Source organism: Dermacentor andersoni, chromosome 2 (assembly GCF_023375885.2).
Source record: "Dermacentor andersoni chromosome 2, qqDerAnde1_hic_scaffold, whole genome shotgun sequence".
Classification (NCBI taxonomy): domain Eukaryota; kingdom Metazoa; phylum Arthropoda; class Arachnida; order Ixodida; family Ixodidae; genus Dermacentor; species Dermacentor andersoni.
In genome coordinates this window covers 222,582,401-222,608,769 of record NC_092815.1, presented here as the reverse complement: position 1 = coordinate 222,608,769, position 26,369 = coordinate 222,582,401, and the positions used below count along the sequence as shown (strand labels likewise).

General features: G+C 44.6%; 1 protein-coding gene across 3 annotated transcripts in view; it reads right to left on the bottom strand.

Annotated features, from left to right (window-relative positions):
- Positions 1-26,369, bottom strand: part of shep (RNA binding motif single stranded interacting protein alan shepard) — a 157,559-nt gene that overhangs the window by 126,907 nt on the left and 4,283 nt on the right. For all 3 annotated transcript variants that reach the window (XM_055075764.2, XM_050186813.3, XM_050186814.3), the window contains exon 2: positions 2,486-2,670. In XM_055075764.2, coding sequence (XP_054931739.2) covers positions 2,486-2,670 — 185 coding nt within the window. The remainder of the gene's footprint in view (positions 1-2,485; positions 2,671-26,369) is intronic.

Below are 26,369 nucleotides of genomic sequence, written 5' to 3'. Positions count from 1 at the left end.
AAAGAATGGGAAGATAGGCAAAGGAAGATTAGCTTCATTAAAACAGTCAAACACGCTAATGACAATCCCAGATATAGCAACCCATCAGTTATAATGACCACATTTCATTGCATTTACGATTTTCCAACCGTGCCTATCGAAACTGCTTCCAAATATAACAATGTTTGAATCACTGTACTGTTATTACAACCAACACTTCTAACCTGGTCACGGTAAAAAGAGGGTGCACGTGAATGACCGAAGCAGGGAGGCGTGACCAAACTGGGCGCACGGCAGGGTGTGCCTCGCTTCAGTTCAACTGCCATGATAATGTGCCCTTCGAGATGAACAAGCAACAGTTGTGCACGGATTTCAGAAAGTGCAAAAAAGGTCACTCGCAATCTCCTCTCAGGAGGCATGCCTCCAGAGAGGAGGAGGCGTACAGCATGGTGCGGGGCATGCACTAGCATGTGCACTGGTGTGATATCTGATGCCACTACGGCAGCACCCGCATTTTTGCGCAATAGTTCTTGCAGCAGTGCATGCATTATGCCTATTTCAACGATTTGGAACGACCATCAATGTCCTTCTACTGTGGGAATAATGGCCACTCAAGCGTTTCCATTGTTACATGTTGATATACATGGTGACCGAGTTGGCGAGAACATTGCCCCACGTGCTACCACCACACAATGTTGCAAAGGACCGGCGATTACTACGCAGTTATCAGATCATCGTTTGGCAACGCTTTGTTTACACGCTGCCGATTGCCAATAACGGTTCTTGATAACGTTCTGTCCTTCAAACATAGGATTATTTTTTGCTCAAGGGACATACATAACGCAATTTTATGGCTCCTGTATAGCTGACACGCTCTCATAATGCCAAGACAACAATATCAGAGATCTTCAAACGATAGCGCCATGCTGCAGCAGTTTCCTAAGTTTATGTTCCTGGCTAACTAGAACGTTTCGCTCTTTTTTGTGCAAAATGCAGTCATGTCCCACAGGTAGTAAAATGTATGACAGGCTCTCGAGTAAAAAATGTCGGCTGCGGTTCCAGTTTCAAATTGAGAGGTGATCGGAACCGGGTGGCATTTTCAAAGAGCTATATGATGCCACATTTCGTTGTTTTGATTGACGTTTTTAACGTAAATTTGCAGCTAGGTGCGGGAACACACCGGGAACAAAAATGACTGGCAATCTGGTTTCTGGACCAAAGCGATCCAAAATTGTAACTGCTGATGCCTGCTTCAGTGCAGTTAATGTTGCAGTGTTTTAAAGGAGAGTCCATATATAACGAACTACTGATAACTACAACTACTAAAACTACTATAACGAACACTTTTCACGGAACTATCAAATCCATCATAAATGGGCTCACCTGTAATTGTGCACGCTTGAGGGCCCATAATTCTTTTGTTGCAGCGAGAATATTTTTGTACCATTTTGTTGCTTTATTGCGAAATTCTGCAGAGAACATAACTGGTCACTAGCAGATTATAGGGTCATACAGATCCAATTCAATATTAACTTTTCTGGTGCAGACTAGAAACATACTCTAGGGCTAAAACCTGCAGTGTGCAGCTTGACTTCTTCCATGAGGTGTTGTACTCAGCAGTTGGTGACAGCAACAAGAAAAATAGATGTTAAAATTAACATATAGAATCGAATACGGAAGAAGCAGTCTCTGTTGCAAAGCAAACTGATACGAGCAGTCGAGATGAGAAAAAATTCAAGTTAGTTATCCCTACGTGGATGAATGCGAAAGCAAGCATTGTGACTATGTTACTTGAGCAGCCATGTCAGCAGAAGCGCAGCGACGTCAAGGGACCAATGGTGTTCGTCACAAGGTTCACACACACAAGGTCGTGGGTTCGACCGCCTTAATTCTACCCTAATTAACTGTACCTTCGTTAACACCAAAGGTTGAGGGTTCGACTCCCACCAAAGGTCAAAGGTTTTAAGAGTTTGGTTATGCCAACGCCCGATTTTCCATCTCTTGAGCCATACACTGCTTTCACAAAAGAAAAGAAAAAGATAAAAAAAAAAGATGATGGCTATATACACCAATTCGTCTGCCTTGAAAACACTTCCTCTAAGCTAAACGGATTGTATTTCTGATTAACACATTTTATTTTAGCTGGATTAACAATTTTGAGTATGTTTCTAGCTTGCTATAGGCAACAATGCTCTGAAACAAGTTGTGCTGTCATTTTGCAGCTCTCTGGTGCAGTCAATAAACATGCCAGATAGGTACTTGTAGAGATGCCCAAAGCAGTGCTGCATTTTGGAAAAGGTATGACTGAAAAGCTCTCACGCCAGATCCTCAGTAGATCAATTTTGAGGATATTCCTTTCAGAGTGAATTCATTGGACAAGCTAGCAGAGAGGTTGTTTCAATGAGGCATCATGCGCTGAACATCACCCGAAAATGAAAGCATCCCCGAATCTGACTGAAGACAGGCGTGTGGCCGTGATATAAATGACTCGAGAGTGTCTACGTACGGTGCACAAAGGTTGAGCAGGTCCTTGTCAGTGGTGGTGTGGGTGAGGCCCTTGATGTACAGGTTGGTCTTGCTGAGCTGGTCGCCCTGCGAGCCACTGCTGCTGCTGCCACCAGCCGAGCCCCCCGAGTTGATGCTAGACGCAGGCGGAGAGCCCAGTCGGGCCGGGAAGGCGCCCTGTTGTTGCTGCACAAACAAAGAAGCCACAAAAAGGCTTTCAAAAAAAAAAAAAAAAATAGCTGGAACAGTACGTTCATAATTACAATGAAAGTAGTCTTCCAATCACAATAAGCATGCTGGGAAAGCCCATTTCATGCCTGAAACATCTGTTGCTTGTGTACAATCGTCACAAGAAAGAGCATGAATAAATGTGGGAGTGAAAAGAAACAAGCCACCAGACAGAAGAACTTGTCCTGTCGCTTCTTTCTTTTCTTCCTAATCTCCTCCGTACACAGTGTTTTTTGAAATGGTCATGCATGAACTTTACGTGCCTGTCATTTTGCTTTCTTCGTGGGTTACTAACTGAAAATGCTTTGACTGGCAGCTACAGTACAGCACAGTGTGTTATGGAACTCCAAAACACAGCAGCAGCAGCAGCAGCAGTAGTCTTATTTCCCCTAAAAACCATTCTTTCCCTTTTGTGAGGAGGAGCTCCAGCTATTGGCCACACGTGTTGGCACATTGTGTGCACATTCTTTAAAAAATTGAAGCCAGGGGAAGCACAGGAAAACTTTTTTGGCTGCACAATTATGTATTATCTATCTTATCTATAGTTTATTAATTCATTAGCATTATAAGTGTCAAAGTGGAAAAGAGTACACACTCGTGCATGTTCAAGCAAATATTGGTGCAACTACATCTCCAGCTTACAAACGCGTCCAACCAGACAAAAGCATTCACAAATGCTTACTGAATACCCTTTCCATACCTACTGTTTCAAGAACTCATTTTTTCCAGTAACGATAAGAGAATGGAACAAACTTCTTGTACACATTATTGCGTCACTTACCCAGTTTTTATCTGCCATTGAAACCGAAATGCTAAGCCTATGAGATTGTATTTTTACCTTATACCCGATTGATTTATGGAACTATGTTCGCCGATTTTTCATTTTTTTGTTTCTACGCTCACAAATTTGAAGTGTCATAGTACAGATCTTTCTTTCTTTTCATCGTCTAGCATTTTCTTATGTTGGTTTTCTTTTCCCTGCTGAAATTAATGCTTGAATTATTTTTTTTTTCTGTACCTGTCTGTCTATATTACTCATAGATGTAGTTGTCATTCATTGTTGTGATGTGTGGTGCGCGACATGGTGCGGTGATCGGGACGGTGAGGAGCAGACGACAAGGAGTGCACGCGCCGAGGCAAATTCCATGCTGGAAGGAGAAAACGACAACGCCGAAGAGCGTCCGGCACGTGAACGCGTGGCGCAAGAAAAACAACTAAAAGAAGAAAAGCAAACCAATTAGGAAAGACCACGGGGCGTCAGGCAGCCAATCGGGGAATGCCTAATCGGCCAGAGAGAAGAAAAAGCGTGGTGCGTGGCAGAAGGAGGAGAAGCAGGGGGAGACGCCGGGAGAGTTCCAGGAAGTGACGCCAGGAGGAGGTCAACCACCGGACCAGGAGCTAAAGACGTCGGGTTCCGGACCCGAGCCACCAGGACTTCACCCGACCGGGGCCTCCTGCCAGCCCGTTCCTGTGCGTCGCCCGTCTACCCGAGCGTGCCGTCAGCTCCTCAAGGCCGGTGAGCTTCTGCGCCCGTGGGCAGGACGAGAACAGTCGGGCTACGGGCCCGAGTTCTACGCCAGCTGCCCAGCCAGAACGCCGCCCCCGTCTGTCGTGCCACCTGCTGCCCGAGGCCGGCGTTCGAGCTTCTGTGCCCGTGGGCAGGACGAGACCAGTCGGGCTACGGGCCCGAGTTCTACGCCAGCTGCCCGGCCAGGCCGCCGCCGCCGTCTGCTCGTGCCACCAAGCCGCCTGCTTTACCTCTCCAAGCCAGAGCTGGCGCGCTCCGGTCGCCCGGTCAGTCAACTTACACCACGACCTTTGGTGAGACCGGCGCAACTCCTTTCGCCAACTTGTCACCGCGTCTCCGCGTCGAGACAGTTATGCGTCCCTACCGTCGTGGCAAGCCCGGGCTCGCGCACTAGTTAGCTTCATACTAGCCCCAAATGTGTCTTACCGCCGTGATGTCTATTTGAGTGTTTATTTTATTCTTTCTATTTCTTTCTATCATTTATTTTAAGCCTTTTTTAGTTCCATTAAAAGTTTGTGTGTGTGTTCGAAACCAACGGCTTTTTCCTCAATAGGGTTCGCGGGGGCTCCGCCTAAGAAAACCGTTTACACCTTTGAGTACACGAACCGTTGTCCCCATATTTGGGCATCACTATTGTACTTTCATTGCAATGATATATTTATTGTATCTGAATAGTACTGTATTACAATTTGTGTTATTCTTAATTACATTCACCCACATTATATGCCCACCTGCTATGCTTGGGATTGGCAGCATACTAAAATAATTCAAATAAATAAATGTACACACAGTGCCACTGATGATGGTCCGGAACAGACCACCGTTAATTGCACGTAGCTCCAGGCACGATGTGTGGAGTGAGCTCCTAAAGGCACTTTGCAATGCGGTGAACAGTGTTTAAATTCTGGATTCCGGACCCCAATGAGGTCCGATGTAATGCTAATGCATTTCTCCTGCATTTAATGCTAACTCAGAACAAATTTTAATTTGCAGTTTTCATTCAGTTAACAACACATAACTGTCACGATGCTGGAGACAAAACATGATATCAATAGCAACTAGGCTATGCCTTTAGCACCAAAAGATTCATTTACTGCGTACAACAGCGTTGGAAGAAATAGCGCTTGATGCCTGAGAATTGACAAACACATTCATTATTAAGCCTTGATACAATTAAAAAGGTTCATTTTCCCCATGGTTTACTTGCCTTCATTGTTTAGTAATAAATTTAATAAATCAAGCTCCATGGATCCCTTTCCTTTCAATCAAAATACAACAGCAATACTTTGCAAATACTTGTGCATAGATATAAAATTCCTTGAGTAACAACAGCAGCTATGTGTTGCCATGTCAAATAAAAAATAAAGGTATTCAGCTTATAAAACTGTGTAGAGAAAACATGGCAGACTTGCACAACATTGTAGAATCGCAATGCAAATTCTAGTGAAGCTGCTTAAGCCATGTTCATGACAGCATTACCAATTCCACCACCTCAACACAGTTCGGCTGCAGTTAACATAACATGGTGTCCCGCAACATCTATAATTAACCTATGTGTTTCACTTTGACCACATATCCCCAGTGACGTGCACAATATACCCTACAAATTTTGTTGCGTTTGCGTGAATGATTTGCTAAAAATCCAAGTATGTCAATGTTTTGAACACAGAATTTTCATCAACACTTCCCGCGAATGCTCAGCACAGATATTCCATGAGCATCCTTTTTCCAAGATTTAGTTGCACTAATAGCTTGCTGTAAAAATTAAGAACTAAATCAAAAGCCAATGCTTTCTCTTGCCACAGTGTCTCCAGACAATGTACACTGTGCTAAGATTAGAGGGCCTGCAGTTAACAAGGAATCAAGAAAAGATTACCTATTGTAGATACTGCTCTTGAAGTGAGCAGAAGTGGAGTGAAGAATAGTACTGACACTTACTGACAAAGCCCCGCAACAGAACCCTGTTAGCTCAATTGATATGACCTTGAAAGGGTGCAGTCACACTGCAAAGCACATCACACTGACTGCTTAAAATTGCAGCTTGGGCAATGCATTAAAAAAAAAAAAAGCGGTCTTGTCACATTGTTGCACATAGGTGTGCTGCTGAGACAAGCCTCACAGGCACCACCACAGCCAAGATGGTGACCAGATCTTATGCACTACCCCTTCAGGCACTGACACTGAAAACTAGCCGGGTTGCAGCGCCAAGAATTTAGTCAAACGAAGTGAACAATGTCAGCCTGTGGGCAAGCCACAGTGATGGCCGGAGCAATCTCACAGGCAACTAGCAAAAGATGCAGTGAGCTAGGAGCCTTGTGGACTCTGCAGAACAAAGACCACAAGAAAAATCAAGAGTAATCTGTCTCACTGTACTTGATGCACAGACATTTCCTGCTGTACTAAAGCTGTAACTCACCGCAGGCAGCAATAAGTGACAGCGAGTGCTATTCAACATGAAAATAGCTGGGTATGAAAGTTTCCACATCACACTTGCAAACTTGGCAAAGTTGAAATACTGGGGACGTATTCTCTGTTGCTCACCTTCGGGGATATGATTATTTTTCAAAGATTTCATGCGACTAGCACCAGATATCTCATTGCTCCAGGCAACAGCATTCCTTGTACAAAGCCAAGCATTCTGTCTTAGCACAGTGTCAGGATCACTGCCGCTTGTGTATGCCAACATGACCGATCCTGGTCACTCTGAGATGGCATTTTAGCACATATATGCTGCATGCCTGGCCCCGGTTACAACCTAGCTGATGTACATACACATATATACAAATATGTTTGTGATGAAAAACATTAGCCAAATTGTGTCTGGGATCAAACCAGGCATTAAAGGTACCAGCATTATAGCCCCAATGTTACAACAGTGTCAATATGGAATGAAGGACATTGCAGTCATTTATTTTTTCGTGCCCCAACAATATACTAGGTACCTTCAAAATGTGAGGAAAGTGATGCACTCAATTACTTGATTTGAGTAACTCATTATCCTATTACTGACCACTAGCCACTGCTATTTTGTCTGGGTCAAAAAAACTGCAATTCTAAAAAGTGAGTTAAATCTGCTTGTACAAATGGTAATGTAGATAGAATGAGACGTTATGCAGGAAAATTTTCCACAGAAGGTATTTTATACATTCACGTCAAGAATCAAATTGTTCAACTGCACAATTGAAGTTTCTATTACTCATTGGTAACAGAAATACTGGATAACAGATTCACTCCTACGGTCTATTGCAAGGAAGGAAATTCTTCACAAGAACGTAACATTAACATTTCAACCCTACAGCAAACTAAAAGACCGCTTTTGGAAGCATCTAATATTCTAGGTATGCAAAACACGATTGTGAGAAGAACCTTCAACCAACTAAAAAACTGCTTTTGTAAGTATCTAATATTCTAGGTATGCAAAACACAATTATTAGAAAAAAATATTGGAGAACAGTAACTGGAGACGTTAAAATGTTAATATCAGCGAATCTGATTCTGTCATCAGAAAAGTCATCCAAAACAACAAGATAAGCACTTGCCAGGCAGGAGATATAGCTAATGCATCCAGTGAACAATTTGCCCCCCCCCCCCCCCCTTCCGCTAACTTGTTTACTTTCTTTGCATTACCCGATCTGCCACCATTATGGCCCTGCCTTGCCGCAAGAAATTTATTTTATTTCCTCACTCAAAAATACTGGACCTGGCCTAGATTCCGATCAGCCCCTGCAAATCATTTATTTTCGCTAATATTTCATTCTTGCAAGTTTGATGTTTAATGGTGCAATGGCCAGGTATGGCCAAAGAGCGCCATGCCCGTGGTAATGAGTTCTATGAAGTTGATGTAATGCGGATGTAAAGGGGCCTTAAAAACGGTTGCTCTAAAGTGCGTAAAATCTATGTGTAATAAGGTTATGGCGATGAGAAATGACGTGTACTATGAGCATTAGGATACGTTACTCGTAGCAACTCGCCTTAGGCCCTTGCAGGAGTAGTGATCACCGTCACACATACTGGCACCATGAAATGACCTCAGCAGGTGGCGGCCCGGACGAGCGCAGCCCTCCCCATCTCACTCCACTCTGGCCTCCTCCTAGGAAGCGCAGATGAGATGCCGGATGCCGTGGCAGCCGGCAACTCCGCATTCGCTTTCATCTTTCGCCTATGCAAGTTCGCTCGGTTACGAGGTATAACACCACTGAGGCATGCCGACACTCAACGCAGGAATGTGCGTTTAAAGAGCTATGCTCTAAGAAAGGTCTCATTGATCCTACCCTTGCCGACGACGGGCGGCAGAAAGGTTTTGTTTTCTCCACAGTGAGCCACCTGCACTATCAAGTTTCAGTAGTTTCGTTATCACGTAGTGCTGCGCTGGTTTTGCTGGCTCAAGAAACTCCCACGAACTGCAATTAGCAGAGAATGCCCCGTCCATGTGATGTCGCGGGATTCCCAAATGGTCCAAGCCACTTGACTAAGAGCAGCTGCAGCGGCGAAGCCAACTCTTCGCTTAGTTTCTCCATGACCGCATGTTTGCGTCTTGCGCAGAAAGCCATAGTGCCGTTTGTCGGGCACTCTTTTACTCACGAACGGCAGTAAACAGTAATGGCGTATGGAATGTCACCGCTCCCCCAATTGGGTGGCAGGAGATTTTAATTGCAATAAAGGTATTCAGACCCTTCAGACGCAATTTTCTCGTAAACTAGTCTTTCTTTGGCATGAAACAGGGGCTGTGAGGCCAGAAATTTGAGGTATTTTACCAGTCCACGTCAACTTAGTATTTGCCTTTAGTGGCCCTTTAACCTTAATAAAGATATGCGTTTATATATCAGTACATGTGCACTCTGGCCTTCCACCCTTACTAAGATGCAGCCACCAGGGTTGGGAATCGGACATTCACCTTTATACTCAGCAACACAGTTTAAAAGTTTATAGCAATAAGGTGACAACACCCACCATTAAACTGTCTAACCGGAGCCTGCAATGGCAACCTGCCTTCGAACACCTATGTTCCGAAGTGCCTAAAGCTGAGGAGGGGGGGTGAAGTGGTCAGTTGCTCCCCCTTCATACAGCTTTTCATGATGCATGATAAGCACTTGATCCTCTGAATGCTTTTTCTGTATACATCTGTGAGAGTCTCTTCACAACAGCATTATAATGCAGCTCATTTTGTGACCCCATTGTCATCAGAAATCCGTAGCAGAAAAATGATTCAGAAATTATGTCATTTTCATCTAACAAATAAAGACCAAAAGAAAAGTGACCACGGTGAGGATTCGATCCTCTGCAGTTGGTAGGCGGTGTTAGCCAGCGCCATCCATGGCCAGGGTGGGCAGATGTGGAACCTTGGCTCCGAGTGTCGCTGGCGTAATCTCCCTAGGGCTAGACCTAGCAAAGCATGAATACCCAAGTAAGTGGACGAATTGATAGCCGTCACCGTAGCGCAATTGGTAGTGCAATGCACGCATAATGCGGAGGTTGCGGGTTCAGCTCCCACCAGTGACAAGCTATCTTTTTGTCCATTTTCATTTCCCTTCATTTTTTTTTACATTCCAGTTTAAACCACAGTTAATTTCCCTTATGCTTTCCTTGGCTTTATTGTCTGTTGGCTTTATGTGGTCATGATTAACTGGAAATTTAGGCAAAGTGCCTATTTTTTTTCCTTGCACTGCTATCACACCTGCTTGATATATAAGCACAAATCAGGCTGGTTTATTTGTGCCTATAACTGCATATATTAGCTTTTGCGCCAAATTTGGTATACAAGGGCCTAACAATGCCTTTTTCAAAGCAGTTGCTTTCTTTCCGTCTTATTTACTTTGGTTCCTCTTGCCAATCTTCATCCACTGCTGCACAAAATGTACAAAAGATGCCAAAAACAGACACTCAGGAGTGTGCCACTCTGGCAATTGACCCGTGCGTGTGGACCCGTAAGCATGGTCCTTCCGTGGACCGAAAGGACAGTGTTCTATCGGCTACGCTGAAAGCCAGTGAGAAACCACTGCAATGCTCAGTGCATTGAAAATGAGCAGTGTAGTTAAATCACAAGCTTTCTAAATGTGTGTGTGTGTTTGTGTATGTGTGTGTGCGTTGACAATTTCGATGTTGTCAGAACGATGATGATGAATGTGTTGTTTAGTGGCGCAAGGGCCAGATATGGTCAAAGAGCGCCAAGACAGTGTCATTGATTTCGCGGTGGAATGATGAGTTCTGTGAAATTGATATGACGTGGCTGTAGAGGGGCCTAAAAATAGTCGCTGTAAAGTGCGTAAAATCAACGTGCGATAAGATTATGGCGATGACTAATGATGAGTACTATGAGCCTTACACTACATTGCGGAAGAATGATATGGTATGCGGAACATGTAAGATGTAAGAAGTAGCTACAGCACAACTACCTCACCAGAGCCCTTGAAACACAAGGGCCCAGAGGCATGTGCTATACAGTACAACTATCCCAACGGCATCCTCTAAAGAGAGGAAGCGCTACGAATGTATGGGACTACTAACATGTAGGACTACATCTCTGAGGAAACCTAGGATTATGTCTATTAAAAAGCGGTTCTGGACCGAGAAACACTGCAGGATGAAGAGGAATGTGCTGCGGGTATGCTAAGGAAAAGTGTCTCTCTCAGATTCGGCTTCCCGACACTCCAGGAGGACGTGGAGTATGGTCAGCCTCTCCCCGCATCTACCAGAGGTTAGAGGCTCACTTCCGGTGAATAGAAAATTATGGGTGCCGAATGTGTGTTCTATTCTGAGACGACAGAATAGGACATCTGTACGGCGTGATTTTGTTACAGAGGGCCAGAATCCTAACTGTGGTTTTATCAGGTGGAGCTTATTATCCATTTCCGCATCCCACATGCGTTGCCAATGGTCTCGCTGCCTCCTTTGCAAGAAAGGCCTCAGATCTGTGACAGGCACCTGAGCAGTAGGGTTAACAGCTTGCGATGCAATTGACGTGGCCATCTCGTCCGCCAAAACATTACCCTCGATGCTCCTATGGCCAGGTACCCAGCATATAATGATATGCTGGTTAGATTTGTACGCTTTACACAAGACTGAATATAGTTCATTAAGTACTGGATTTTTTTGTGTATAGAGTGACATCAGCGCCTTCACGACACTTAGGGAGTCTGTATATATCGCTGACTTTTGAAGTTTTGATTTTCTTATATGCTTCACAGCAGACAGTAATGCGTAGGCCTCGGCCGTAAATATACTTGTTTCTGGATGTAGTACATCGGATACTGAGAAGGATGGGCCGACGGCAGCATAGGACACCCCGGCATTAGACTTCGATGCGTCTGTGTAGAACTCTGCGCAGGAGTGCTTGTGGAGTTCTAGGAAATGAGTTCGTATTTCGATCTCTGGTGAGTGTTTTGTTACTTCAAAAAGGATATGTCACATTCTATGACCTGCCACTCCCAAGGCAGTAACAACTTGGTTGGACGCATTAGGCGAAGCTCGAGGAGTGGGACATGTATTTCATCACTAAGCTCCCTCAGACAAAGAGAGAAAGGCTTTCTTAAGAAAGACGATTATGGAAAAGTGTAGTACAGGTCATATGTTAACAGTATTAAAACATGGATGTTGATGATTGGAGTGTATTTTCAGGAAATATGTAAGGCTGATGTAAGTTCTCTGTAGACGGAGAGACCATTCATTTGATTCCGCGTATAAGCTTTCAATCGGGCTTGTTCTGAAAGCGCCAGTGGCTAAGCGGATACCTAGATGGTGGACAGGATCTAGGATCTTTAGTGCGCTCTGAGCGGCAGAGTTATATACGACGGCACCATAGTCCAATCGTGATCGAATTAGGCTCTTATAAACATTTATCAGACACTTCCTTGCGCTACCCCATGTTGAGTGGGATAGAATTTTAAGCAAGTTCATTGTCCTTAGACATTTTTCTTTAAGATATTTAATGTGCTGTATAAAAGTAAGCTCGGAGTCAAGTATAATGCCTAAAAATTTGTGTTCTTTGTTGATAGGCATTTGATGTCCACACAGTTGAACACAAGGATCTGCAACCAGGCCTCTCTTTCTAGTAAAAAGAACACAGGAACTTTTGTGGGGGTTAATTTTAAACCAGTTTTCGTCTGCCCACTTAGATATCTTGTTCAATCCCTGCTGTACTTGTGTTTCGCACACTGCAAGGTTACAGGATTTAAAACCTATTTGTATGTCATCTACGTAGACGGAATAAAATATAGCTGGTGGTAATGAAGCACGGAGTGTGTTCATCTTAACTATAAAGAGAGTGCAGCTGAGCACACCTCCTGGAGGTACACCAGTTTCCTGTATAAATGGACGTGAAAGTACACTCCCGACTTTCACCCGGAATGTACGGTTGGACAAATAGCTTTCTATTAGGGCGAGCATATTGCCACAGATACCCATTCCCGACAAGTCTCTCAAGATTTCGTAGCGCCACGTTGTGTCGTACGCCTTCTCCATATCGAGGAATACGGATAGGAAATATTGTTTATGTAGAAAGGTGTCGCGAATGTTTCCCTCAATGCGCACAAGGTGATCGATTGTGGACCGCCCTTCTCTGAAGCCACACTGAAAGGGATCAAGCATTTGGTTTAATTCCAGGAAATGTATGAGTCGCCGATTAATCATTTTCACAAACAGCTTACAAATGCAACTTGTGAGGGCTATCAGGCGGTAACTTGATGCCAACGAAGGATCTTTACCTTGCTTGAGAATGGGGATCACAATCGCTTCGCTCCATGCAAGTGGAAGATATCCAGCAGCCCAAATAGTGTTGAAAAGTGCAAGTAAAGTCAGTTGTGTATCAGTGTGTACGTTCTTAATTATGTCGTACATAATTCTATAAGGTCCTAGTGCAGAGCTCTTGCATGTGATCAAGGCAGCTCTCAGCTCGGCAATACTAAAGGGACGGTTGTAAGGCTCATTCTCTCGACTTTTTCTTGTGAATAGCTTACGTTCTTCTATTTGTTTATATTTGAGAAATGATTGTGAATAATTCGTTGAACTTGACACGCCCTCAAAATGCTCCCCAAGTGAATCTGCCTGGTCTTGCAGGGTACCGCCTTATGTGTTTACCAAAGGGAGGGAGCATGTTAGTCGCCCTCTTATCCTATTAACCCTGTTCCAGACTTTGGCCTCATCTGTATACGAATTGATACCTGATAAAAACTTCTGCCAACTCTCTCTTCTGGCCTGTCAGCGGGTTCGCCTGCCTTGGGATTTTACTTTTTTAAAATTGCTAAGATTCTCCGCAGTGGGGGAGGCGCGTAGCAACCCCCACGCTTTGTTTTGTTTCTTACGAGCGATCCTACAATCATCGTTCCACCACGGGACACGCCGTTTACATGCCAAGCCATTTACTTGTGATATGCATTTATATGCGGCATCTATTATGAAGGCTGTAAAAAACTCCACTGCAGCATCAATTCCTAACGAAGACATGTCAGCCCATGAGATACTAGTAAGAGATCGAAATTTCTCCCAATCAGCTGTCTCAATCTTCCACCTAGGAGCGTGTGGTAGATATTCGTTTTCTTTAGGTGATCTTAGCAGTATAGGGAAGTGGTCGCTGCCGTAAGGGTTGTCGGTAACTTCCCATTCAAGTTCAGGCAGTACAGACGGGGAGACTGCTAAGATCTATTGAAGAATAGGTTCTGTTTGCAAGAGAGTAATATGTGTGTTCCTTCTTATTCAACAGGCACGCACCAGAAGAAAAAAGGAACTGTTCAACAAGACGTCCTCGCGCATCTATACGAGGGTCGCCCCACAGGTAGTAATAACAATAATTATGGGGTTTTTACGTGCCAAAACCACTTTCTGATTATGAGGCACGCCGTAGTGGAGGACTCCGGAAATTTTGACCACCTGGGGTTCTTTAACGTGCACCTAAATCTAAGTACACGGGTGTTTTCGCATTTCGCCCACATCGCCCCACAGGTAGTTATGTGCATTGAAATCACCAGGAACAACATACGGTTTTGGCAATTCATCTATAAAGGACTGAAATTCATGTTTGCTTAGTTTGTAATGTGGGGGTATATAAAGCGAGCAAATAGTGATAAGTTTGTTTAGCAGAACAACTCGAACCGCCACTGCCTCAAGGGCCGTTCGTAGCTGTAAACGTTGACGCGCTATGCTTTTGAATTACAATTGCAACACCGCCCGATGATGCGACAACATCATCGCGATCTTTGCGAAAAGTAACATACTGTCGAAGAAAGTTTGTGTATTTTGATTTTAAGTGTGTTTGGAGCACTTTTGGATTGTGTTTATGGATGAGTTCTTGCACATCATCAAGATTCCTAAGAAGACCTCTGATATTCCATTGAATGATTTGTGTATCCATATTTAAAGTAAATTGGTGCTGTGTTTACGGAAACGGAAGTGATGCCTTAGATTACAGAGCCCTTTCGAGGCACTGTAATAGGGGTTTTGCCCTTTCTGAAGCGTTCGAGCGAGTCTCGGCGCTCCTTAGGCATTTGGTGCGCCTTGAGGACACGTGTAGTGTCCATTGCCTCCTGTGAGACGCCGGACAAGCGCTCATGCGAGCTAGGTTTTCCAAGAGTCCTGCCCGGAGGGCAAGACTCCTGCGCCCACCAGCCCGGAGGTCGATGGGGCTCCCTGAGGGATTTGGCTGCGCTGGCCGTTGCCAGCGCTGGAAGGGGCCTCGGAGGTTGGGGCAGCCTCGGCTGCGCCCACCTTCGGGGTCGATGGCCCTGTCTGCTGGGTTGGCGGAGCAGCGCTAGCTGCAACCGCCGCGGGGGCAGATGGCGTAGCTGCCGACTCACTGCTTGTGGGTCGGACAGCCACCGGAGGCCGTTGTGACGCTGCCCCCTGACGCGCCACATCGGCAAAGGTTTTCTTGGGCAGGTACGATACCCGCCTGCGTGCCTCCTTGAAACTTATATTTTCCTTTACCTTAACTATTACAATTTCCTTTTCTTTTTTCCAGGATGGGCATGACCGCAAGTACGCGGCGTGCTCCCCATCACAGTTTACACAGTGGAGAGCATTTTCACAAGCTTCAGGTCTGTGTTCGTGGGCACTACATTTCGCACATGTTTGGCGGCCTCGGCAGCTCTGTGAACTATGGCCGAAGCGCTGGCATTTGAAACATCGGAGTGGATTGGGCACGTACGGCCTGACAAGGAGCTTGATGTACCCGGCCTCGATTGACTCGGGCAGGACACTTGAACCAAAGGTGATTATTAGGTGCTTGGTTTGGATCTCTTTACCATCTCGCCTCATCTTTATTCTTCTGACATTGATAACATTTTGCTCACTGAAGCCCTCCAGGAGTTCTGCTTCAGTCAGCTCAAGCAAATCATCATCCGACACAACACCACGGGTGGTGTTCATTGTACGGTGCAGCGTTACTGTTATGTGGGTCTCCCCAAATGACATTAGTTTCTGTAGGTTCTCATATTGTTTCAGATCGCGGAGCTCCAAGAGGAGGTCACCGCTTGCCATCCTCGACACCTTGTAACCTGGACCAAAAACATCAGTCAAGGACTTTGAGACAAGGAATGGTGAAATGGTTCAAACTGCTTTGTTTGGCTTTTCAGAGTGAATAACGTGGAAGCGGGGGAAATTCTGGATTTGGTGTCCAAAAAACTTGAAGACATCTTCGGTGCGCCCTCGTTTCTGAGGGCGATCAACAAGGGAGGGGAAAGAAGTTTTCATTAAAATATGTATACATTCGGCAACAGCGCCGACCGCCCACCATGGAGCCCAACGAGGGGACGCAGCAAAGCTTGCATACAAGTCCGCACGACGCCAGTCGTACGCCATTACTATGACCGAATATGGTGCACCCAAGGTTGTATAGCCACACAGGGTTAACCCTTGCCGCCAAGGAGAAAGGAAGTAAATAGAAGAGAGAAGGAGACAGGAAAGGACTAAATGTGGGAGGGAAAGACGAAGGTTTGAGGAGAGAGAGACAGGAAAAGGCGACTGCCGATTTCCCCCAGGTGGGTCAGTCCGGCGGTGCCGTCTATGCGAAGCAGGGGCGAAAGGGGTGTGTTGCCTCCGCCGGGGGGGCCTTAAAGGTCCAAACACCCAGCATTGGCTCAACCCCTAGGATCCCCCTTTCCCCAGACACGGCTAAGCCGCGCACGGCTACACGCGGGAGGGTCCAACCCTCGTGTGCTCGGGTAAGTGGTGTCGCAACACACCAAACGCCTGCTTGCGCAGACGCCCCTGCGGGGAATGTTCTCAGAAGTTCTCAATGCCTAACATTCTGTGATACCAAAGGATGTGAAACCGCTTAACATTCCGTTGTACAGCTTGCATCTCTGGATGTTGAGCAATCATTCTCTGCATATAAGCAGATATTGAGAGACGGAACGAACAAATTTAGGCCACAATACCTTGAGATGATGCTCGTTGGCCGCAGCATCTATAATTTTTTTTTTGTCAGTTTGCCAGTTATGCCAAAAGAAAGGTCACAAGGCAGACGAATGCAGAACTAGGTCCATGGATAAGACGGCATGTATCATGAGGTCAAGAGAGGATGTACAGATAGAGCAGGACATGCCTGTAGTGGAAGGTGAGGTACAAGGACGCAAGGCTACGGTCTTGAGAGACACGGGAGCCAATACAATTTTAGTAAGGAGGAGTCTAGTACCACCAGAAAGCATGACCGGGTACTTTCAACCAGTAATCTTGGTAGATAAGTTCGTTAAATATCTGCCAGAGGCCAGATTCTGCCAGATTCAAATATTGACACCCTTTGTTACAGGACTAGTCACAGCTAGATGTATGGAGGACCCCCTTTATGATTTGATTGTGAGAAATGTACCTGGGGTAAGGAGAGCAGACGACCCAGACCCAAGTTGGAAGAGGAAAGGGAACGACGTGGAAGAGAAAGAACGCTCAGAAGCGCAAAAAGGGGGGATGCAAGAGACAGACGTAATGGCTGCAGTACAAACGCGAGCAAGCAGTAGTGGTACCAAACCCCTGACAGCGTTGAAAGTCTCAGCCATTAAAGGATTAAATGTAACCGCTGCAGAATTTAAAGAACTACAGAGCAAGGACGAATTAATATGAAAGTGTGAACTAAAGATAGGGGAACTGATGCGTAGGAAAAGGAGTAGAACAGTAGTGGAATTTGTAAAGAAGACTAGCCTACTACACCGGAAGTGTGTGTTTAGTTCAGGTAGGGAAGTACTACAGTTGATGCTCCCGAAGGAGCTGAGGGACACAGTACTGAAGATAGGGCACGGTAGTGTAACCACAGGACACAAAGGAGTAAAGGATACATTAGAAAGGATCACAAAAGAGTTCCTTTGGATCAGGGTGCACAGTGATGTGAAACAGTATGTGAAGGCATGTGATGTATACCAAAAGACAGTGGCTAAGGGACGTGTAAGAAAGTATGAAGAGAGAAAGGCAATAGAAACGGGGAAGAACGAAGAGAGGAGTAGAGTTTTCATGGAGATTGCCGAAGAGAAGGACCACAAGGAGGTGCACTCTTATATCGATAGGGAGACCATGGGGGTAGAGCGTGTTAGGCTGAACCAAGCCCTAGCGGCAATACAAGTAGAGAAGTTAAGGGATTTGATTCATAAGTTTGAGGAAGTGTTTTCGGACCTCCCAAGGTGGACAGAAGTAGTGCGGTGTGAGCTATAGTAGTAGTAGGGCATTGGAGTGATGAAATGTCAAGAGTGTAACGCGGATGATTAAGTGCACGTGTAAAGTGGTGAGAACAATGATCTCGCAAATGTTGTGAACTGTGCATGTGGTGAAATGTGCGTGACAGTGTGGTGATGTGTTGTGAGCTACGACGATGCAAGGAAAAGCACCCAAGTCACAGCGGGAGAGTCAAACTCGCCACCATGAATACCGACAGAAGGGAGTTTTTTTGGAAAGAAGCTCCTGAGAAGGGGGCCCACGTCATATGTAAGAAGCATGGGGCACAAAAAGAAAAAAAGAGGACAATGTGCGCCGATCGGTCAGAACGGCACGAGCCCTCGAGGCACGTGACTCAAGGTGTGATCGGGAGAGAAGCGGCGCTGAGCTGTGATTATCGACGTGGCTCTGGGCCAAGAAGGTTGGAGCGTCAGCTTTGCACTGGCAATAGGAGCCACGGAGGTTCGGCCAAGCCCGTGACACTGGCGATCCAGGGTGTGGCCGTCGACCTCAGCAACGTTCGAGTGAGGCTCCTTGGACCTGCTGCAGCAGCTCACGGTGGTGCCGGACACTCCAGGAATTGTATCCCCCTTCAGATGCAGACCAGCACGGACGATAGCCCCCGGGGCATCTCGTCGGCATTCGGTGAAGTAGCAGCAGAGCCCGACGTTAGGCCTAACCAAGGAGGCCAGAGTGCAAAGTCACCGACATAGTTCGGGACACCGACATCCGAGACGGAGGAGCTGGCCGGTCGATACCAAGGCAACAAAGCTTGCGGAGCACGGACTGGGACCAAGAGATGATGCGCATCGGACTTGGAGAAAGGTGCGATGACAGAACTCTGTAAGAGTGTTCCTTTTTGTTAGCGCGCAGCCATAGGCCAGGGTTGCCAGACTTTCATGCGGAATGCGCTAAGGACTGAAGTGGCCGGCAATTAGGACATAGTCACCATTAAGTGGGCGACAAAGGTGCCGATTGCTCTTTATGGCATTGCATTTCTTAGGAGTGTTGGGTGGAGTTAACTTAGTGTTGAGTGTGTTTTATCTTGGGTTTGTCCTTAGTAAAATCTGTTTACTGTGCTCACCTGCGTCTCCCAACATCCGCACGGCCCCGAGATCAGTGACGTACCCGCGTCCCTGTGCCTACGTACTCAGATCCACAGTGTGACGTCGCTCGTGGTGACAAGTGATTTCGAGAATTATTTGTGTGATCTGTTGCTTCAATTGACGAATGGAACTTTAGAGAAAGAATAAAACACAAATGGAATGTCGCTGTGATTTTTGTTTTACTTCGCACCGAAGCAAGAGAGATGGTACTTTCACTTCGTCTGCTTATTCGCATGGTCGTGCAGTCATGTGCGCAGGTGCCGAAACTATGCCAGTTTCTACTGTGTTCCAGTGCGTGATCATGCTCTGAAATCCGCTTGTTCTGCCTCAGTATTCGTGTAGCACTGAATTATACTGCTAGTCATGTGTACTTGTGCATAGCATGCAAAATCGTGCACTGCGGGAACGAGACAACAGCTTGCGCAAAACCAGACAATCACAACAGCTCGTGCACAGCACCGGGGAAAAAAAGCGAGGAGAAAAAAAAATGAAGGTGGGGCCAGTGATGTATGCGTCACGCGATCCTTGAAGTCCAGTATGAGAGAACGCAGGGAAGGAATTTCGCTTGCGGAGGCGAGATGGGGCGAGTAGAGAGTCTCGCTATGCCGTGGAGCTCGCCTCCTGAAATCATGGGTTCCCGGCACTGAAATATTTCTATCTCTGCTATTAATGAGCTGATTTGAAAAAACTTAGCGGCAGAACGCTCCCTAGAGGGCACGTAACAACTTTCAGCGTATAACAAAAATTTGCTATGGGGCCTGGTGAGGGGCCCTTTAATTACCCAGGTATGGAGTGGTCGATGTCGTCCTTGAAGGCAAATAGCAACAGATCTGGATGTCTTCATTCTACAAACCTTACACTTTCATCATTTAATTCAAGTCGTGCGCAAACCAACTCGGGGTGACCACGTACTAGACATTCTTTTAACCCTTTGAGGGTCAATGATGTAAATACACGGCGCCGTGATAAAGTCCAAAATGGTCGATGCCGTATATTTACGGTGCCGTCTGTACATTTAAAACGTGCTACCATTTCCTAACTTTCTCTTTTCTGGCAGGTGCTGCCACCATGTGGGATACAGGAAATTTTTTTCTCGCGCCTCCCTTTCTCGGTTTTCATTGCACGGTTTGTTTTAGAGCTTGTTTGCTCTGGCATGTCTATACACTACCGCTCGTGCATTCGCGTGCGCGCAGGCGGTTTCGGCTTCCTTGTTTCCACTTGTTTCCACCACTTGTTTCTCGCTTGTTTAGTGCTCACAGAAGTGCACATAGGAAGGATGCTGCCATGCATGCGTTTTCTTTTTTCTTTTTGGAGACTCGCGAAAACTAATTGCCTCTGTTTGGCGATAAGATAGATTAGCGGAAGTTTGTCACACGTTTTGCTTTTTCGATGGGCACACAACCAGAGTTTTCTTGAGTGCGCGCTAACCTACGCGGTTCGATTACACTATGGACGTAAATATTACTGTAGGAGCAGGAACATTTGACACTTGCGAAATATTCTCGTGTGCGCATTTTCTAAGCCTTATGTGTGTAACAATGCATCAAATTTTTAATCCTTATAAGCTTATTTCCTTTTTTATACTTATTCATGAATAAGCAGTACATATATACCAATGCAAAATATTTTCTCACTTTACGGTCACCTTAGAAAAGTTACGGTAAATTTTTTTGAAAATAGGTCCTTGAGAAGAATTGGAATCTGCAATAAAAAACAATGACCCTGGCATTGCCTATGGCGAAAAAAATCGACCCTCAGAGAGTTACAAATCATCGAGACCTTGCTGCGACACATGTACTAGAACCATTAAGTGACCACTGAGTGGTGCTGTGTTCCTTTGCATTGAAACCTGCCAAGCAAAATAAAGGGAAAAAATGCATTTTCAACTTCGCATGTGCCGACAATGGCAGAGTGATTGGTATGTTAGCCTCATTTACATCCAACATTGCAAACAATTTTCCAAACAGAATGGTAAACAACTGGAGCTTGTTTCACGGTAAACTCAAAGTTGAAACTATGTGTATACCAAAAATGACCATCACCACAAGACAGAACAATCAATGGTTTAACCGTGAAGTGAAGAAATGCATAAAGAAGAAAGAAAGAGCGTTCAGAAAAGCTGCCCGAACAAATGCTGCAGAAGACTGGCAAACTGCAACACCATAGCGCGCCATACAGAAACTACAATTCTCAAAGCTATAGACAAGTTTTTTCATTGCACCCTTCCCAAATGATAAAAACTGATGCGAAAGAGTTTTGGCAAGTAGTTAACCCAAAACCAAATCACACTGCTCCCTTACTAATTTCCGAAAGTGAAGCAGTGCTTAACACAAAAGATAGCACAGAGTTATTTAGCAAATGCTTTTCTGCAGTTTTCACTAACGAACTGCCACTTAACACTCACATACATGAACAACCATCTATTGAATTCACTTTTTTATCCATCATAATATCAGAACATGGTGTCTCTCATGCAATTGACAGGCTTCCTCATAAAACCAGCCAGGTCCTCATGGTATAAGTGCTAAACTTCTAAAATTAACCTTGTGCTACTCTTCTGCTTTGTTATCTCTAATATTAATTTCAGCAATCCCTCGATACCGGATGCCTACTGGAAGATTGGAAATCAGCATTAGTAATACCAATATCTAAATCTGGTAACACAGCAGACCCTAACAATTACAGGCCTATATAACTGACATCTATTTGTTGCAAATTACTGGAACACATCCTGTACTCTCACCTTATAGCTTATCTTAACAATAATAGCCTACTCCTCAATAACCAACATGGCTTTCATCAAAATCGCTCGTGTCAGATGCAACTATATGAACCTGTAACAGATATTCATATTTCTTTGCACAAATTGATTTGTACAGACACCATTTTTATTTATTTTTCAAAAGCTTTCGACCGGGTACTTCATAATCAACTAAAAGTGAACGTTAGGAACCTACAGCTTGACTACAACACGAAGTGATGAATTGAGTTTCCAACAAAGAGATTTCAAGAAATCATTTTAAACAACTGCTTTTCTAACCACACTCACATAAGTTTGGGACTTCCTCAAGGGTCAGTCCTTGGTCCACAGCTATTTTTAATATACATCAATGACATCGCAACCAACATTACTTCACATATACGTCTCTTTGCCGATGACTACGTCTTGTATAATGAAATAAGCTGCCCTGCCGACATCTCTGTGCTGCAGTCTGATTTAACAAAACTAATTGAGAGGTGTGACACATGGCAGATGGAAATTAACATAGCCAAAACTAAACACGTTAAATTTGCTTCGATTACTCGACTTACCTCTGACCAGTATATAATATGCGGTATTACTGTTGACTCACAAACTTCAATAAAGTACTTGGGTGTTCTGTTTACCTCCAATTTAAGCTGGAATGCTCACATTGAACACATTACCACAAATGTATATAAAGAACTTGGTTACCTGAAATGGCGCTTGCACCTTGCAAACACAGATACCAAACTTCGCACATGCAGTTCTCGTATCAGGCCCTCGTTAGAATATGTGTCCATAATTTGCCACCTCCATCCCTCTAATCTCACGAATCTACTCGTATCAGTTCAAAATAAAGCTGTGCGGTTTATCTTCCTTTCATACTCTCTATATCAAAGTATGCCCGCGTTAAAGAAATCACTGAATCTCCTTTCTCATGACATGCGCAGGAGTCGTTCTTCCATAGTTTTACCATTGCAACATTGCATTCGCTCGAACTCATGGTCTTCCCGCTCCGCACATTTCGACCCGCGCAGACCATGTTCATAAAGAAAAACCTATATTTTCCAGGACTGACGCTTATCAAAATTCACCTATAGTTTTATCTATAGCCAACTGGAACTCGCTACCTTCAAACATTGTCTCGCTTATGGAATCATCATCATTTCATGCAGCACTGCTGACCTTTTTAGAGTATATCAACCTGTGTGAACCCACATATGCTTGAATATTTACTTAAACAGTGTTTTCATGTGCTTGGTATTATATAACAGTCATTCTGTTTCATCTGATATGTATTTCTGTAGGTTGTTTACCTAAATCATCATTCAATTGTATCTTAAAGTTTTTGTTCTGATGGGTAGTGTTCGTCTCCATCGCATTTTAAGTTCTTATGCATTTTTCACGCTACCAGATATTGTATAAACTTCATTGCTCTTTTCTTTCTTTTCTTTTTTCCGTTTCTGTTCCACGTTTAGATAAATTTTTTTATTGCTCCTAATGTCTTCCCATATTATTTGCATTGTACACATGCATTTACGCTTGACCTTTTTCATCCCCCCCTATGTAATGCCCTAACGAGCCCTTAGGGTACTCAAATAAATAAAATAAATAAATAAATAGGAGATGCACATTAAAGGTAGCACAAGCCCATGCTCCAACGTCCAGCCATGACGATGAGGGAATAGAACAGCTCTATGAGGACATCGATTAGCAATGAGAAAGGCGCAAACTCGGTATACTGTAGTTATGGTCAACTTCAATGCAAAAGCCGGGAGAAAACAAGCTGGAGACAAGCAACTGGCAACAATGTCATTGACTCTAGGGATAGTAGGGGAAGGATGTTGGCAGAATTTGAGAAAGGAAACGAATGTGAACAATGAATGATTTCTTCTAGAATCACAATAACAGGAAGTGGACATGGAAAAGCCCTAACAGAGAAACAGAAGTGCAATTTATTTCATTTTCTGTGTTGACCCCAGTAATGTACAAAATGAAGAAGCGTTAAGTATGGTCATGGGTAGTGATCACAAGTTAGTGATGTCCCAGACTGTCCTGAACTTTAAGAGAGAAAGGAAGATAACTATAAATAGGCCAACCTATTAACAGTCAAAAGCAGAGGCTCATGAACAAAATGATGTCAAAGAATCGGAGAATGGCGATAGCATAAATGCAATGAATTAGACCTTAATACAAGCAATTACAGAGGCACCTAGAGAAGTTGGATGCAAAGCACCAAGATAGCAAACAGGCAAGTTCTCCCAAGTAACAAAGGTGATAATAAGGAAACGAAAATAGAATAAAGTGTCTGACCCCAGAGATAAGGTTGAATTGGTTAACTGTCAGCAAGAGGAAAATAAGCAACATACAATATAACACTGGAGTGATTGAGGGAGCACTAAGGAATGGGGGAAGCATGAAGCCATAAAGAAAACTTTGAATTGGAAGAAACAAGATTTATGCAGTTAAAGATAAGCAGTGCAATGTCATCAACTTTGACTTTGTAACAAAGGCAGCAGAGGAATTCTATGCTAAGCTGTACAGCGCCCAGAACAGCCATGAGCCACGATCAAAGCAGACTCAAAAAAAAAAAAAAAAGGAAGCAGAAGTTTCACACGTAATTAGAGATGAGGTTAGAAGGACATTGCAAGATACTGCATTTGCTTGTCTAAGGCCTGTTCCCCCACTTTGGAGCATGAAAATTTGGGGGGCAAGTTTCACAAGGCATCCCACGCACACTCCGGTGATGTTTCATTTCCAGAAACCACTACTTCATGGCACTAGTTACTGTCCTACCAATGACAGCATCTTCCCTATCATCGTATCCGACCACATCACTCAGCATGGATCCAGCAGGCTTCAGCTGTATTGGCCTACCTGCAGCTCATTTAAGGGCCATCACTGCAAAATGTGTGCAGGCGGATTTTGAACCGTAAAGATTTATTAATTTCAAAATACTGCAACCTGCCGGCGCTATCGCAGGAGTGGGGTGGTAAAAAAATGAAGTAAACACTAAACCATGTGCACCTTATACACAAACCACAAGGTGAAAAAAAGAAGAAAAGGAAATGCTAACTTACAAAATGCCTACATATCACAAATGAAATGTTATTCACTGCACTTAAAGAAATCCTGTACAGGAGGTGATTGCATGTTACTAGACAAACAGTTCCTGAATTCAACAGTTCAGAGTCAGAGGGAAAGGCTATACTTGAATAAGTTGGTGCGAGAGCGAAATATGAAGTCATTAAGTTCACAGCTGTTTCTTGTTAATATTAAATAGCTGTTTCTTGTTAACAGTAAATTATGGGGTTTTATGTGCCAAAACAACGATCCAATTATGAGGCATGCCGCAGTGGGGGACAATTCGGACCAATTGGGGTTCTTTAACGTGCACTTAAATCTAAGTACAAAGGTGTTCTTGCATTTCGCCCCCATCGAAATGCAGCTGCCGCGGCCGAGATTTGATCCCGCAACCTCATGTTTAGCAGCACAACACCAGAGCGACTAAGTAACCATGGCCGGTGTGTTTCTTGTTGATAACATCGTAGCAGAGAATAGCTAGTTGTTTGGGGAAGCATAGTGGTTTGAGTGGCATGAGGTTGAACGAAAGTTTTAACCTTCCTACTCGGTGCTGCTCGGAAAGTGGGGGAGGCTACTGATAAGGCTAGGTCGAAAGAGGGCAAGAGGCTCCAGTCATAATGGTGAACAGCTTTTTTTTAACTGACTCGACTCTACCGATGCCGGACTGTGTGGATTCCATACCGCAGAGCCATCAACACTGGTCTAATGACTGTTTTATCTGTTAAAGCTTTGTTCGCTGTGGAGCTACATGACAAGTGCATCGTGAGTAACCTAGTTTCATTACGTACTAGAACGATAATCCTAGTGTGCCACGAGTTTTACACAGTCCCTGTGCTTACACCAGAAGAGATCAACATTGAGAAGACCAAGGCACTCTTACAGAAGAGTTTAAAGGACACAAGGCAGTATCATTTAGACAAGTAGATAGATGTGCTTCTACTGTTCAATATGGTTTGACATGTGCACAGATTTACATTAGCTTACATTTTGCTTTATAAGCTATGTTGTTATTGGCACTTTTCCTTTTTCCACGGCATTCCTTGGTCAATTATTGGTGTTTACCAAAATTGGAAGGACCTGGCATACAAGTCATCAGCAGATAAATTAACTGACTGCAGTGTGATGCAGTTGGCACACAGACGAAACTCCGAGTGAACTGTTGGACTCTCAATGTGAAAAATGACATTGTTACCAGTCCAGTTCAATTAGTAATCGAAGACCATGATGTCACCTGCGAGGCGAAAAAGTTATGACGCGAAATTCAAGCTGCGTGCTGTTGCATTTGCGCAAGAACATGGAAACCGGGCCGCAGGAAGGCAGTTTGAGGTTAGTGAGAAAATTATACGCGACTGGCACAAAGCCACCAGCATGCTCCAGACAATGAAATTGACTAAGGAGGCCAACCACGGCAAGAAGGCAAGCTGACCGGAGCTAGAGGATCGTCTGCGCGTGTGGGTGCTCGGAGCCGAAGGCAGGGGCTGTCTACAGTCTCAAGGTCGAGACCCTTGGAACAGATTAATACTGTTGGATTTATGGGCAGTTCGTCATGGTGTTTTCGCTTTATGCGGCG